The sequence below is a fragment of the Diceros bicornis genome, chromosome 27 (genome assembly GCF_020826845.1).
Source record: "Diceros bicornis minor isolate mBicDic1 chromosome 27, mDicBic1.mat.cur, whole genome shotgun sequence".
Taxonomy (NCBI): Eukaryota; Metazoa; Chordata; class Mammalia; order Perissodactyla; family Rhinocerotidae; genus Diceros; species Diceros bicornis.
This window is the reverse complement of record NC_080766.1, coordinates 27,296,999-27,312,622: the sequence shown is the minus strand read 5'-3', so window position 1 is coordinate 27,312,622 and position 15,624 is coordinate 27,296,999. Positions and strand designations below refer to the sequence as shown.

General features: G+C 39.4%; 1 protein-coding gene across 3 annotated transcripts in view; it reads left to right on the top strand.

The window, feature by feature from the left end:
- APP (amyloid beta precursor protein) overlaps positions 1 to 15,624 on the top strand; it is a 258,874-nt gene that overhangs the window by 152,725 nt on the left and 90,525 nt on the right. The window contains exons 7-8 of one of the 3 annotated variants that reach the window (XM_058522957.1): positions 4,313 to 4,480; positions 7,095 to 7,151. The exons of 1 other annotated variant lie outside the window; for it this stretch is intronic. In XM_058522957.1, the coding sequence (XP_058378940.1) occupies positions 4,313 to 4,480; positions 7,095 to 7,151 (225 nt within the window). The remainder of the gene's footprint in view (positions 1 to 4,312; positions 4,481 to 7,094; positions 7,152 to 15,624) is intronic. One more of the 3 variants, XM_058522958.1, reaches the window with a different exon arrangement.

The following is a 15,624-nucleotide window of genomic DNA, read 5'->3' as shown; positions in this document are numbered from 1 at the left end:
TTTCTCTCTAATTTTAAATATTGTCTAAACATGTTTAAACATGGGAGAGATATCCCTGCTTCTACTATTCTGGGCAGATTTTCTCCTTTGTTGTTATTATTATATGTAACATTTACTTTCAATAGAAACGAAAGTGGATTGGAATTCAAAAAATAGATTTAGCAAATGATTTTAAAATATTAATCTTTTCATATATCAGTTTAGTTTTTTAGAAGAGCATGAAGATGAGGAAGAATGCAGTTTTAATTTTCAGATGAATTCTGTTTGGGGTTACAGTTATATAAGGTCTAATTTTACTTGCTCTATGTTTAGTGGGTGATACTGTAAATAATTTTCCACTGGATGATTATAGTAATTAGTATGAAACACATTTTTCACTGAACTTTTTTAGTGATTTCCGTAGATTAGGAAGGAATTTTTCTATTCAGAAAAATAATAATGTAAACGTAAGCATTTAAAATGTTTCTTTTTCACTGAATCTAATCATATTTCAAGACTCAATGCTTTAAAAACTCCTCTGCTTTGTTAGAATCTTGATTGAATAGATTTCCTGGTAATTTCTCACTGCCAGAAGCAAATTTATAGGAAATTTTCTCAAACTGAGATTTGTAGCCCTTTGGGTGAGTTACTCTGAAACGGCAAGAGATTCAAGGAAATAGACAAGGTTAGAATTCTAAGGCAAACTGAACTACTAACGTTTGTCTTATATGTTTTTTAATGTGGGATTTTTTTTTTTTTTTCATTTTTTGGAGATACTTATAGATTCACATTGCAGTGAAAGAATTAATACAAAGATATCCTGGATAGTTTTCACCCAGTGTTCCCCATCTATAGCACAATATCACAACTATGAAGCCGACATCGATCATTTAACGCTTTTTCAGCCCAAGTCTGAGCCCCTTCTCCTCTCATCTCTTTTACACTTATTAATACCTTGCACAGAAGCATTAGCATAAACACTTTCCCAGTGGTGACCCCATGCCCACCCACAACCTCCCCCAGACTAAGCAAAGGTTCTCTTTTCAACCACATGGACAATTTTTCTGGAATGATGAAGGGAGAAATGGTCAGAGAGATCAAACACTCGTGCACCCTACAGTAGAGTAGCAAAATAGTTGTGAGTAAGATGAAAAATGATTCAATCCACTCAGAGTCCTTTCTGAAATGAGCTTTCTTGCTCTAGGCAGCTGATGTTCTAGTCACAGCCAGAAGGAAAGTGATGAGAAATGCCAGGTTGATGGTTGATCAGCAGTGCTGATAATTGGAGGGATTATAATGAGATGCCCATTCTTGTCTGTTCCAGCTTCCTACGGGGCAGCTGGGATGCACTTCTCCATGTCAACAAATCAGAACCAGCTGGACAGGGTGATTATCTTTGAGAGGTTCCAAAGTGACAGACATACATTGTCACTCCTGTTCTTCTAGGCTCAGATATGTCTGCTCCTTGATACATATGTATTTGGCATTGAATTATCATACACTATTATACCAACTCTGACCACGTTATCTCAAATATCCTTTTGTATGTGAGTACCATGGGATTTGATCATTCTTCCTCATTCTGTCCGCATACACCAAAGTCATGAAACTGTTTGGGGCCATTCAGTGTCAGGAGTGCAGCAGCCCTGATAATGTCAGGAGAGACAACAAAACATACCCAAATGGAGATTATGTCGCTCTTGTCTTTGCCTTTTCAGATTGATGGGTCAAGACTCTTATAACTGGAGACTCGAACAAGAGTTATGGGCTCATCATCTAGTTCTTTCTATTTACTTAGCTGACATATAAATGGATTTTGAGTCCTGAATGCTTTTTCTTATCGATGGGGCCTCTACAAATTTAGTTGTAACAAAGGGTTTCATGGCCATTTAGAATGAGACAGAAGAAAAATACAGTGAATAAAATTTTTTAAAAAAAGAATGTGCCATTATGTTTCACTCTTGGTATAGGAAAACAACAACATATTGTAATGTCGTTTGAGTTCTGGACTGGGAGGTTTTGCCTTTATCAGAAGTAAGAAACTGTCACTAGGTCACACACAAGGGCGAATATCCATCATGGATAACCTCCTTTGATGGTCATTCTTTCATCCCATTACTTAACCTGCACCCACCTGAAATTCTACTACGTTATTGAGTACATAGGAGATATCATAAAGGCATGTTTCCTGCCCATGCATAGCTGTGATGTATACCAAAGAGCCTGTGGTATCTTCTGACAGGTATCAGAAGACACGTATTTGGTGCTCTAAGGGGTATAAAATGTGAGGATCAGCATGAACTGTTGAGGCATGGTGAGTTTTGTTGCCCATGCTCCTGTGACTTAGGGTCGTGCCATGGGGTGAGGCATTCTGTGCCTCCCTTGGTAGCAGTGGCTACTTGTAACTCCAGTCCAACTCCAGCCACAGTGTAGGCTCAGAAGACACCATTGCTTTGTAGTCTTGTTGGAAATAGTACAGCCCAAGGAGGAGATTAATGCTGAGTATTATCATGTCTTAGAAACAAGAAAGAGCACATCACATGAACACAGTTCAAAAATTGGTGAGGGAGATACAGACAGAGAAGGAGGGAAAAGCCAACCTATAGGTGTTTATTACAACTGAAGATGAGATCCAGGAGTGGAGACCACTGATGGCTGTTGTTGGACGGGACCCCACATCTGGGGCTTTTCGTTCTGTAGCCTAGAAGCTGCTTCGTCAGTAACTCACAGGTAATCATACCCCTCAAAACTAACTTACTCTTTATAAGTTAGAATGCTAGTCCTTTAATTTGGGGCGATAAATCATTGCCAAATACGTGGATACTTGTGTCAACAAGTTGGCAGACTTTCCTTGTATAGGATAATTCTGTGCAGAAAGCTAACTAAAAACACATTGTGGCTTGGCAAGTGTGGACTTTTCAAAGCAACTGTCCTGAATGAGATGACCTTAATGATGGGTGACATTGAGCCTGATGCTTCTGGAGCCAGATGTTTCCATCTGAAAACCATCTAAAGAGAGCCCAAATCATCTTAGACATCTGTTACACAGGGCATTTCTCCTGCAGAGGGTTCAACATTCATCGTCTGGGCTCAATGCTGACTGTCTCTCCCTACCCTGTTAAACATCATCATGATTGCAGCAGCTTCTGGTTTTGCCATCACGTCTTTGCCTCAGTTGGAAAGAGCAATGAGTGGCGTGTATAGAGAAGTAATATAGTAATTCACTTTTACGTCAACATTGTGGATCTTTGTCTTTGAGTGATTGATTAGAATCAGTGTGTTGAATATTGCTAATTTGGAAGCTGTGTGATTTGCATGGTTTTCATCTGTTAGAAGAAGGGTGCTTTCCCCTGGCATGTTGGTAAAACTAAGAATGAGCAAGACATCTGTGTGTGCTAAGGCATCTCTGAAAGCCTAGGTAAGGCAAGGCACAAACCCAAAGGGAGAATTGTTTTACTTCTAACAAAAATGGAATATACGTGGGAGGTAGAGTCCTTATTCTAATCACGATGACTTTACAAATGGAATCGGACAGGTACACTGAGTCAGTCAGGGATTCTGAAACTGATCTTGGGGAGGGTGGCAAAGCACGTTGACAGGTAAGATGTGTTTTAATGTAAAACAATGCATGGTATGTATTAACAAATTAGAGCTGGTTAACTATGTTTTATTGTTTGGGACATTATTATCCAAGAGATAGATAAATATACTATCAAAAATTGTCTTTAATTAGAGTTCATGTAATCAACTGTAAGGCACATTTGCAGATATTATGTATGTTTTCTAATATAGTCAGTGGACAGCCTGGCTCTCTCTGAAAACTGGATCACGTTCAGACTATGTGTAATTATTTTATACTTCAAGTCTAGGCAGTTGTTTATTAAGGAAAATAATTAAATGTTTGTGAGAGGTTAAATTTTTGGCATCATAACCAGACACAATCCTTTTACCTTTAAAGTTGATTTGAAGTTATTTTAAAAGAAGCTTATTTTTTATAGTGAAGAAATGTTTTGATGTGCAGACACCTTGAGGCATCTAATATTAATCTAACAGCAGCTAAAGGATCTGTTCACCTCTAGCTGGAATCCTTTTATTACTACTGAGAGCTACATTCATTAAACCAGATGAGAATGCACTGCTTTGTTTCAGAGGTCATTCTAAACTCCTGGTAGGTAATTAAATTCCTCAGTAAATGTTTGGCAGATGCTGCTAATAAACCCACCCAAGTTACCACTGGAAGGACTAATGCGTAAGAAAAGTAAACATGTGTACATGAACAGCGAGCTGGTGCCTTCTCATGCTAAATGTGGTTCCCCACGTCTCCTCTGATTAGAGGTGTGCTCTGAACAAGCCGAGACGGGGCCATGCCGAGCAATGATCTCCCGCTGGTACTTTGATGTGACTGAAGGGAAGTGCGCCCCGTTCTTTTACGGCGGATGTGGCGGCAACCGAAACAACTTTGACACGGAGGAGTACTGCATGGCCGTGTGTGGCAGCGTCAGTAAGTGGACCTTCCTCCAGCCTGGCCACCTTTCGTCTTTCTCGCCACTGACTCTGCTCTTTGTAACAGATTGGTTTTCCTGGTTCTTGGGAACGGGTCTGTTGCTACCACTAACCACATTTCTGTCAATTTCTCTAATTGCCCGGCGTCTGCTCCAGTATGTTCAGCCATGAGCACACATCTCCGTCTGTCTCTAATAAAGCATGGCCGTGGATGTGTTCTTTACTAGCTGTGATGCATCCGTCTTGCAATCTCTAGGGGTTTCTGAGTGCTTCTCCTTATACCAAGCTGGAGTTGCTGCTTTGTCTTCTCAGCTGTTTCTGCAAATGTGTTCTTATGTGTTTGTCCGTGTACGTGTGTGTTCGGGTCTGTGCATGTGCACTACACGTGCAATAAGGTTGACCACTGGAAGCCTGGCTGATGAAGCTTTGGTTGCATTGGCAAGGCGTGTTGCTGTGATGGGTACTTTTATTTTATAACATGTGACTTTTACTGTGGTGGCAAGCAATGTCATTGAATTGAGCACATGCACTTCAAATGCCGGAGAGTAGAAATGACCCTGTGACCCCTGAGCTCACACATAGACATTTGCAATGTCAAGTTTTTGTGTCTTCTCTTGGAAATAGAAGAAAACCCTTGACTTAACATTAGAAACCTTTGATGATGTAAGCCTCAGGGAATATCATTCTCAAAGCCTTTTCTCTTGAACTTGAAGCTTTTCCTAACTCTGGGGGATAAATCAATGAAGTCACGATGACCTAAATGCGAGTTGAAACTTTTTCCACAGAAGTAGTTCTCAAGAGATAATGCACAGACATATGGGACTCCTGTTCTTCTTCACAGCCTTCCACATTAAATTCCCAATTTTATTTTATTTTATTGTTCGTGAGTAGGAAGTTTGAACTGCTCAAATAATTACTCAACTTGATAAATTAAAGATAAAACAATAATTGTGCATTTCTTTTTTTTTTTTTTTTTTTTGTGAGGGAGATCAGCCCTGAGCTAACATCCGTGCTAATCCTCCTCTTTTTGCTGAGGAAGACCGGCTCTGAGCTAACGTCTGTTGCCAATCCTCCTCCTTTTTTTCCATTTTTCTCCCCAAAGCCCCAGCAGATAGTTGTATGTCATAGCTGCACATCCTTCTACTTGCTGTATGTGGGACGCCGCCTCAGCATGGCCGGAGAAGCGGTGCGTTGGTGCGCGCCCGGGATCTGAACCCGGGCCACCAGCAGCAGAGCGCGAGCACTTAACCACTAAGCCATGGGGCCAGCCCCTGTGCATTTCTTTTTTGAGAGACTCCTGCCTTTTCTCCCTTGTTCTTATGAGAGTGGCAGACACCATTTCCTGCCTGGGATTCCTAGGAATTATATAAATTGTTTTCCAGTGTGATCATAGGATTACGCTAGACAACAGAAGGACCTGCACCATTAAGACCTTCTATTGTGAAGCCCAGTATCTAAGTGGAATCTAATGGAAACGTTCCTGTTGGTCTCTTGTGTAAGAGATGACTCCTCTTCTAGCCTGTGTGAGAACAGGTGTAGGAACTGGTAACCCCAAGGGCTTCTTTTCTGGCTCTGATTGGATGATTGCAGAGTCTAGCTCAAAAGACTCCTTTCTTAAGTTTCAAACAAAGAAGTTAATTAGGTCAGGTAACATGGAGCACAATGGGGATTCTGTTTCCTGGAGCCTCTTGAACAAAGGGCTTTTGTTACAGTGACTCTAACTGGTTTAGCTGCTGGGGGAGATTTCCTGGCAGATTTTCAATTTTTTTCTCCCTTTCCCTGAGGAGGATTTATTTTTTGGAATATAGATATGTATACGTGTATTGTATATGTGTGTGTGTGTGTATAATAAAAGAGGGTTTTTAAAAACTATTGGCAGTGATGAATTTGCCTCAAGAATTAGAAATTACCGCCTCCCCCCCCCCAAACCCCTAGTACCACCTCCTACACACTCCCTCTCCATTTGATTAGTTTGATTTGACTTGGGCAGGGATTGAGAGCTGTGGGCACCACAGGTCAGATGGAGCCTGTGGGGGTGCTCCCAGTGGCACACACTTTGCTGAGAGATTTGCAAAAGGTAGATACTCCCAACAAAGGTGTAATTGACAAGTTGGGTTGTACTTATTTTCAGGGGAGGTGGGTTACAGAATAATGTATCAAGAAAGCAAATATGAGAGGCTGAAAGTCAGTTAGAATAGTGGACAGATGTAAGTGGAGAGTAAATCTTCAACAAATAACCAGAGCCAGGAGCCGGAGGCTGCCCTATGAAAGGGTGAAACGAATAGAGATGCCGTGAAGAATGGATCGATGGGCATTGGTGATGCTTGGCACCAAGGAGGGAAAATGGGAGCAAGAAATCCTTCAACAGCGTACTGTGATGTACTACCAGAGACAATATCCAGCATTCTAAGATGTCATTGTGGAAATATGTTTGTATGTTCACTTTGGTTCTATGCTGCAGCCCAATCTCAAGATAGTTGTTTGGTTTTTGTTTTTAATTCAATCTTTTTGTTTTTGTTTTTTTCCTTTGGTCAGTAGAATCGTGTAAGTTTCAGCCATCATTCTCATGTTTCTCTTTTTGTTTTTAGTCACGTCTCTTATTTTCTCCATAGTGGCCCAAAGTTTACTCAAGACTACCCAGGAACCTCTTCCCCCAGATCCTGTTAAACGTATGTTGTAATTCACTTGAGGGAGGGGAGGAGTACATTGCATGGCTGGATTGTAAGTCCAGTACCATCACCTGCTTTGCATGGTTTTGTGTTTCTTGAACACCTGTCTTTTAATAAAATGTTTATTTTCATTGCCTTACTTGTTATAATGTCCAATTTGGCCAGATAACTTCAGATGTCAAGCTAAGAGCATTGATTAAGCTTCTTCTATTTCTGATCAGGTTTTTTTTTTTATTTAGTATGGTTCTGTAAAATACTGTATATAAACATTAGTATTGTATTTTATTTGGCATCACTATTTTATTTCCTAAAGCTAGCAAAATGCCACGATTTAACAAGAAGCCATGCATGTAAGTGACTTGTTTCCCAGAAAAATATTCAATATGTGTGCATTGTACTAACTACAGGGTCTGATGCGGATGCACAGGCTTCAACTATGTGTGTCGTAAGACAACTGTTATGCTTTAGGAAGTGAAAGGTCACTTTTAAAATTAAGGACTACCTCTTCCTCCTCTCCCTGAATGCACACTAGTGGGGCAGAGGTGCCCAACTTCTGATTTTATCATTAAGACATAGAGAAAGAGCTTCCTGTAAAGAAATGTTATATCAACCTACCTTACAGTGTCTGAGCTTTGTGATGATTTCAATAGGCGTGTCAGTCTAGGTTGGTTGAAAAATGTGGTGTCCAGCACACCAATACTCATTTTTAAATTTGGATTATAAGCAGAAATAGATTTATCCAGCATTAGGTTAGAGATCATGTGTGATATTGATGCTTGTGGTTGCTGAAAAAGGAGACACAGTTTCAGTTGTAGCTTAGATATAATGAAAATTAGCGTTTATCTATATTATTCTGAAAAATATCTAGTCTTAAAATTGATGAAACCAATTATATATTTTTTAAAAAGATAAATTATAGTTGGAGAATTATGTAATTTACAAAAGATTTCATCATAAACCATAAAATTTTTTAATGGCCTCTGTATGATTCAAATTCATTAAAAATTATATACAATATTTGAAAGATATGGTTTTTACCACAATAAACATATTTTCTGTGATTGTGAACAAATTTTTTTCTAAGAAATTGAAAGTATGGCAAATGGGCAGACAGAAGTACTAGGAAAAACTCTAGATATTAGAATTGATAATACATTGATCTACATGGTGTGTTACATTTTATCAGGCATTTTCACAGATCATTTATTTTTCTCGGGAATATGTTGTGGGCATTTTCCTCATTTCCTTTGTGCATATGAGAAAATGAAGCTTAAAGAGCCTAGTGACTTGTCCTCAGCCATCAAACGTGGCAGGACCAGATTTGAAACCTAAATGATATTGTGGCTGTGCTCCACACTCCAAATGGCCAAGTATTTGGTTCTGACATTGAGGTTAGAAAAATTATGTTTGAGGTTTAGAAGTACATTGTAAAAATATAGAAAATAGTGAAAAGCGGATGTAGAATATTAAAAACATTTGTTCCCAAATACCATGAATATAGCATGCATCCATAAATTAAATCTTTCCCCTCCTTTTACAAAACAGTAATTATTTTTACTTGGTTTCATTTCATTTTAGTATACAAAGGGATTTTTAAAAATTTTTATTAATTAATGGAAATGAACATCATCGTTTATTTTCATGAAGTACTTGCATCCTCAACTCTTCCAAACAGACGTTGAAAATCGCTAGTCATTTTCTCTTTCCCAGTAATTTTCTCCATCTACTTGTGGTGTGCTTGGAATCCTGACACCTTTCCATTCTAGAATGGTGAGGTGATTTTGCCAGCTATATTTTCTTGTCTACCTAGAGAGACTATTCGATCACGGCAAGTGAAGGGTTTTGCAGTGCTAATACAAACAGACTGGAAAAGCATATAATTTCTAGTTATTTATAGCCTGTGCGCTATGCTATCTTATTTATAGCAAAGCTGCACATTTGAATTGAAAAAAGCCTTGGTCATCTGGAGGTCAAATGCAGATCGCAGACTGGAGTTGGAGAAAATGAGCCAGACTAGAAAGGTGAGCAAGCCCGTTTGATTTGGCAACTTGTGCTTGCACTTGGCCCCTCCACCAACCTAGGTAACCAACCTGGGGCTAGTTGCAGGATATCTCTTTTCACAAAGGTGGTTGGTTTTGCCAGTTTCTCAGTCTGAGTTGCTTCTAGTCAAATAATAAATGTGAAATGAGATAGAACAAGCTCTTCAGTTAAACGGATTTAAGATTATACATATGGAGAAAATGCATCATAAATACAATAATTTTCCTGTCAAGACTTAATTATTATAATTACGCATTTCTGGATTTTAAATCTTTGTCATAAAAAAACCAATTTTGAGCATTGCAATTTTAAGGGACACTGATTTTCTTTTGGTTTTCTTGTTATCATAGATAAGAATCTAAACCACAAGTAGAAAGGATAGAGACTTGAGACTAAGAGCTTTCATTTTACTCAAAAATTTACGGATTTGAATCCTTTGAAAAAATCCATTCCCCTTTGGGATAAGTTATCTTGTGAGACCTGAGTTCTTTCTGACATTAATTTTGTGTCTGCCCATTTGAGTTTAGGACAATACAAGAGTTTCACATTCAGTTTGCCAAGTGCAGTACTTATAAACAGCAAAATTACTATCTAAATATTTATTGATTAGCTTATGTTTCAAATATAAGAGTATGATCATTTTTTTCTTTCATCTCAAAAGGCAAACAGACCGAGTCCTTAATGGCATTTAGGAGCATCATGCCAATTTTTAGTCAGCTGACTGCACCAGGGGTGTGGCCAAAGAGAATGACAAATGACCCATCTTTTCCTCCTTCACTTGCAGTTAATTGTGGCACAAACAACATCTAAACCAAGGTCTTTCAACCTCAACAGTACTGACATTTGGGGCCAGATAATTCATTGTTGTGGGTGTTGTCATGTGCACGGAGGATGTTTAACAGCCTCCCTGGCCTCTACCCACTAGATGCCAGTAACACCACCCCAGCTGTTGTAACTAAAAATGTCTCTAGGCTTTGCCAGATGTGCCGTGAAGGGGGGAAATCACCCCTGGTTGAGAACCTCTGATCTAGACTAGTAGTTTGCCCACATCTGATTCAGAAATATAACTAAGCTGGTATAGACAGATATACTTTCCATGAACTGGAGGGTGTGCTGAGGTGTTAGAAGCCTCCAAATCTTAACATATGTTTATGCAATTGAATTTGTTAGACCACTATTCTAGCTCTCAATATTTACAAGTTAAGATAGAAGTTGCTGTTGCTCTTCTGACTGTAGTATTAGAGGTCTCATAGATTTTCTACTCTAATGTAAGCACTGCTAGAGAAGCAGAGAAGAAACCAAACCAGCAAACCCCTGGGTTGGAAGTGCCTGGTTCACCTGTGCACCACGCTGTCCTCCGTCTGTTTCATCTTAGTTTCATAGAATCTCAGCATATGCTAAAGAAGGACCATCTGTAGAGATGCCACATAGCCTTGCTACACAGGTTACTTGGCATCTAGGATGTACCTTGGGATCCTGTTGATGGCCTTAGGGTCTTTGCAAAGGTTTAGGTCTAGCCTCATGCAGGATTGGGGAAGGGGTAAAGATTGATTTCTACTCACATCACAATGGTCCAGATAGAATAGACTAGATTAGTACACTTCCAGAGAATATAAAAAGAATTGGAACATATCAAATAAGGCCAAACCACCATCGCCAAGTTCTAAGGTTGTTGCCTCAGAAGCTCACAGTTTGCAAACTACATAACTCACTGTGTGGCCTCTCAATAGAATGTGCCACCTTAGCCCCAGAGTTGTCGTATCCTGTCATAATGCCAAGGCCATCTAGTCCTTGGCCAGAATTGAACCATTGTTCTTAATCACACTGTACTTGTTCTTCCGACTGTGAAATAGCAAATATTAGTTCCCATTAGCACATTCTCTAATGCTAATGGAACTCGGATATTTTTATGAAACTGCCAAGCATTATGTAAAACAAAAGCATTAAAAGATGTGGTGGTGCATTAAATTATGTGTCACATCAGTGCCAGTAAAATCTTTTTAGATTGGCAAGTATGAGAAGCCACATCTTTGGTATCTAGAAATGATCAGGATAAAAAGAATGGCTTTTTCCTGCAAGCTATCATAGTGAAATACCCTGAGATTGAAAAGAATTGATTTGCTCAGCAAACTAGCATTAAAAAAAAAAACCTCATTTACTAAGGACAGTAAAAAAAAAATCCTCATTATATGTGTGCTCTGCTCTGTAGCTATTTCCAAGAAGAGTTAAGTAGATAGTTTAATTAAAGGGTCAGCAAAAATTTTCCGTGCAAGGCAAGATCATCAGTGTTTTAGGTTTTACAGGCCACGTGGCCTCTGTTATAAGTACTCAACTTGGGCGTTGGTAGCGTGAAAACAGCCACTGACAATAGGTAAAGGAATAGATACAGCTATCTTCCATCCAATAAAACATTTTTTTACAAAGAGACCAGCAGGCCAACCCCTGGTTTACTGAAGCTGTTACTTTTGAGCCCAGAATGTGCTGGCGCTAAGCTGGTTATTTTGAGGGACACCAGCAAAGTAAACCAAATACCCTGCTTTCAGTAACTTGACAGTTTTATTGATGAGATGAGACCCAAGTATGTGATGGAATTAAATAACAATATAAAGTAAAATATACAAGTGTATATATACAAAGATTGCTCTGGAAGGCCGGGGTAAAATAAAATTCGTTTTATCCTTAAGACCTCCATAGAGGTTAACAGTTCCATCTGGCTTTTACTGCCACAATTTCTCTGAAAGTGGACAATATTGAAGATTTTGACTTTTTGAACTCATCTGTTGAGTGTTGAGCAACAGTGACAGGTCATCCCTTCATGATCCACCATTAATGAAGTTGAGAATAGCTTCTGACAAATTGACAAAAAACAATAACTGAAGGGTAAGACATTCTAGATGCCAGTTATTATTGCTGTTGCTTCACATATGTTTTTTGGCATCAGACTTGAGGATTTGTTTAAATTTTGGTGCATTGTGCTAAGTAGGATCTAGATATTAATAATAACACCAGCATTCATTCTTTCACACTCATTTCACATATTTGACAAAATTCCCACATCAGTATGTGTCCGTAAGACATAAAAAAGAAATGTAGCTTGACTAGAGTAGAGTAAACACAGCATAGATTTCGTTTTTATTACCTTATGTCCACATATTGCATTGATAGTCTGCCAACTGTGATTGCACTGACTATAAAATAAGTGTGATCAAGGACATGTCAGGGGAAAGTGCCTTTGTTCTTTTTTTTTTTTTTTTAGAGTCTGGTACCACATTTAAGGATCACAAAATTTACTTTCACATTATAAATGGTTCCTCTAACTCGGACTTGGAGTGATAAACATTTGAGTTGAGAATGCATTAGGGATTTCAGTTATTTCGGAATTAAAGAAATGGAGAGACTTTTTTTTTCCCTTTTTTTAAAGTTGGCGTGGCAGTCTGCAAGCTCTGCCATGTTTTGAGATTAAATTTTCACATAAAATCTTTCTTTACAGGTTTGTATTTCACCTCTATATAAATTATCCTCGTTGCCACCTCTCATATAAATCATAGCCATTTCGAGTGACAGTATTGCTAGCTCTGTAGAAAATAGCAGTTTCAATGATAAGGCTGTGACTTATATAGGTCTTAATTTACTTTCATCTTCTGTTGTCAATGCTATAGAGATAAATTGACTTTCTGCTGACGAAGGGAGACTAACCAAATGTTCTTGTTAGGATCTAACATTAGTATATCAACTAAATGCCGTTCACAGGCTTCTGTTTAGGGAACCATTCCGCCTCGTGGCCTGCTGTAGATGGTCACAGTTGTTACTGTTTGAAAGTGGGGTTATCCCTCCTCTTGCATCCGGAGCCCATTACGACTGTAAAATTGGTCACCCTAGAGATAGAGGAAACAAACAAATATCAAAATGATAAGAGCAGTTTTTCACAATGTCTCTGTTTTTGACTCCACATTTCTTGCTGTCTTTGGTATGAATATGAAAGGGAGTACTATGCAGTGATTATACAGTCAGAACTAAAATCAGTATTTGGCACACGTACAGTTAAATTAGCTGGTGTCTCTGATACCGAGATCCTCCAAATGGGCAAGGAGAGTGATTTCTACCACATTCCGAGGATAATACCAATTTTCACTTTGTTTTGAAGTAACTTCCCTAAAATTATAAAGTTTTCTCAGGGGAAATGTTTCATTGGCGTTCTGTCCCCAGTGATGGTGGTGTATTTTGTGACAGGAATGTTGGGTGCAGCACCAGCGTTCATTCATAAACTGAAAGCAAACCTGCTACCTCCCCCTCCCCGCAAATAGAGCTCTGGCAGGTACTGAAAGAGGAGATTACAATGTGAAGAAGGACTGTGACAAGCATTGGTGCATCATTATTAAAACTGAAATGAACCCTCACAGATATGTGAAAACAGTATTTGGTTCCCTATGGTTTAGGTAACAGAGTTTTGTGAGGAGAGAAAGAAGCGAATCTGTGATCCTTCTTGTGTCTATGTATGTGGGTATGTGGGGGCCTTCCATGAGAACCCCTCACCACCTCCCTGCTATTTTTCCAAGCCACCCTCATCTTTATCTTTTACTTCTAAAAGATCTTTATTCCACTTTGTACCTTAGCGGACAGGGTGATCCTTTGAAAACATGTCACATCACATTTTTCCCCTCCTCAAAACAACCCCCCTTGGCTCCTGACAGTCCTTACTGTGGCTTCAGGGCCCTTCTTGATCTGCCTCCCATTTCCTTTCTGCCTCTCTCACTCCTCTCTCCCTTGCTTCTTTAGCTCTGGCCACACTGACCTTGCTTGTTCTGGAATTTTCCAGGCTCACTCTCCTCTTAGAGCCTTTGTGCTAGTTTCTTCATCTTCTTGTCATGTTCTTCCAGCAGGTAACTGGGAAGTGGAGCTTCAGCTCATTGTCTAAACGTCACCTTCTAACTTAGACCCAGCCTGGCCACCTACTTACTGCTGTAGGCTCTCCCCCGACTTCCCCGGCACTCTTGTTTCTTCTTAACCCTGCTCTATTTTTCTTTTTCTCCATAATACAAATCACATTCTAACAATGTGATTTATTGTTCTGTTTTTTTGTGTGTGTGTGGTGGTGGTTTCCCTCACTAGAATATAATCCCACAAGGAGAAGGGTCTGTGTTTTGCTCATTGGTGTCTCCCATATGCCTCACGTGTCCTGGGGGCTGTAATATTTTTGTTGAATGGAACAATAGAGGAATAAACAGACACACACAAGGCAGCATAGTCTACATCCAAGCTGCTGTGTTAGCTTCTCAGATACCTCTGACCTGCCAGTGTTGCAGAAACAAAGGATAAGGCTTATATGGAAACCATTAGTCATCCAGAAGGCCGCGAAATTTTTGGAAGCAGAATATTCACCTTGAGGGTATGACTTGAATGTGCTGTGAATTGGAACTGCTTTTCTGTTGCATTTTCTCATTTGGTATTACATTTAGACACCCATTCTCAGTATTAAAAGGTGTGTATCCCACTATATTCGACAAGGCTATTAGGAGACTGAACTAAGAAAATCAATATGAAGGTCATTTGAAAAGTTAAAAGCCCATGCATGTGATGGTGAGAGTGCTGCTAATGATTTGGCAACTACAAATCAAAACCTAGAGCTAAAGATGTTTAACTGTGGGTTTTAAGTCTAGTTTTCTGCAGAAAGGTGAGTATACCCAGCGAGCTTGCTTGCAGAAGGCATGAATGAGCATGGTGGTGCAGGAACTGAAGGCTAAAAGATCATTCAAGTTCCTGTTCTGTGGGATCTTTCACCTGACCCCTGTTGCATAACCCTGCTTCTGCTGAACTTTGGTTGGAGGTCGTTTACCAGATAGCATTCAGGGCAGAAACAGCCGTTTGATAGAACATAGGCCGAGAGATATCATAACAAAGCATATTTTTTGCCAATTCATGTTGTTCATTAACAAAACCAACCGCTTCCAGTGCCCCGGACATGAGGACGGGTTAGCCCTTTACTGCTCTAAATATTAAGTTTACAGCCTTTTCATGGTTTACCTAATTCTAAATTCAGACTCATTTGTGTGTGTCTGGGGATATGTGAGTGAATATGTTAAATGACAGTATTTCTCCTCTATGCAGTATATGGAATAGGGTAATTTTTTCTTCCCCCCACATATTAAATGAGAGCACGTGTGAAGTGTCTAGCACAGTAGATGCTCATGAATGGAGGCTATTATTATTTAGCCAACTTGGAAATCTGAGCCCACATCACAGGACGTAAGGAACCTCAGAGGTGTCTGAACAGGATTAACTGCTTTGTGGTAGCTTAAAAAACAAAACAAAAACAAACCCTCCTAAAGCCATTCTGTTTCCACTTTCTAAGTGGTTAAAATGGCCTGTGTTTTAGGTGACCTGTGATATATAGCTTCCTGTTCCTTTGTGCCCTGGAACATAACCCTGACATTCC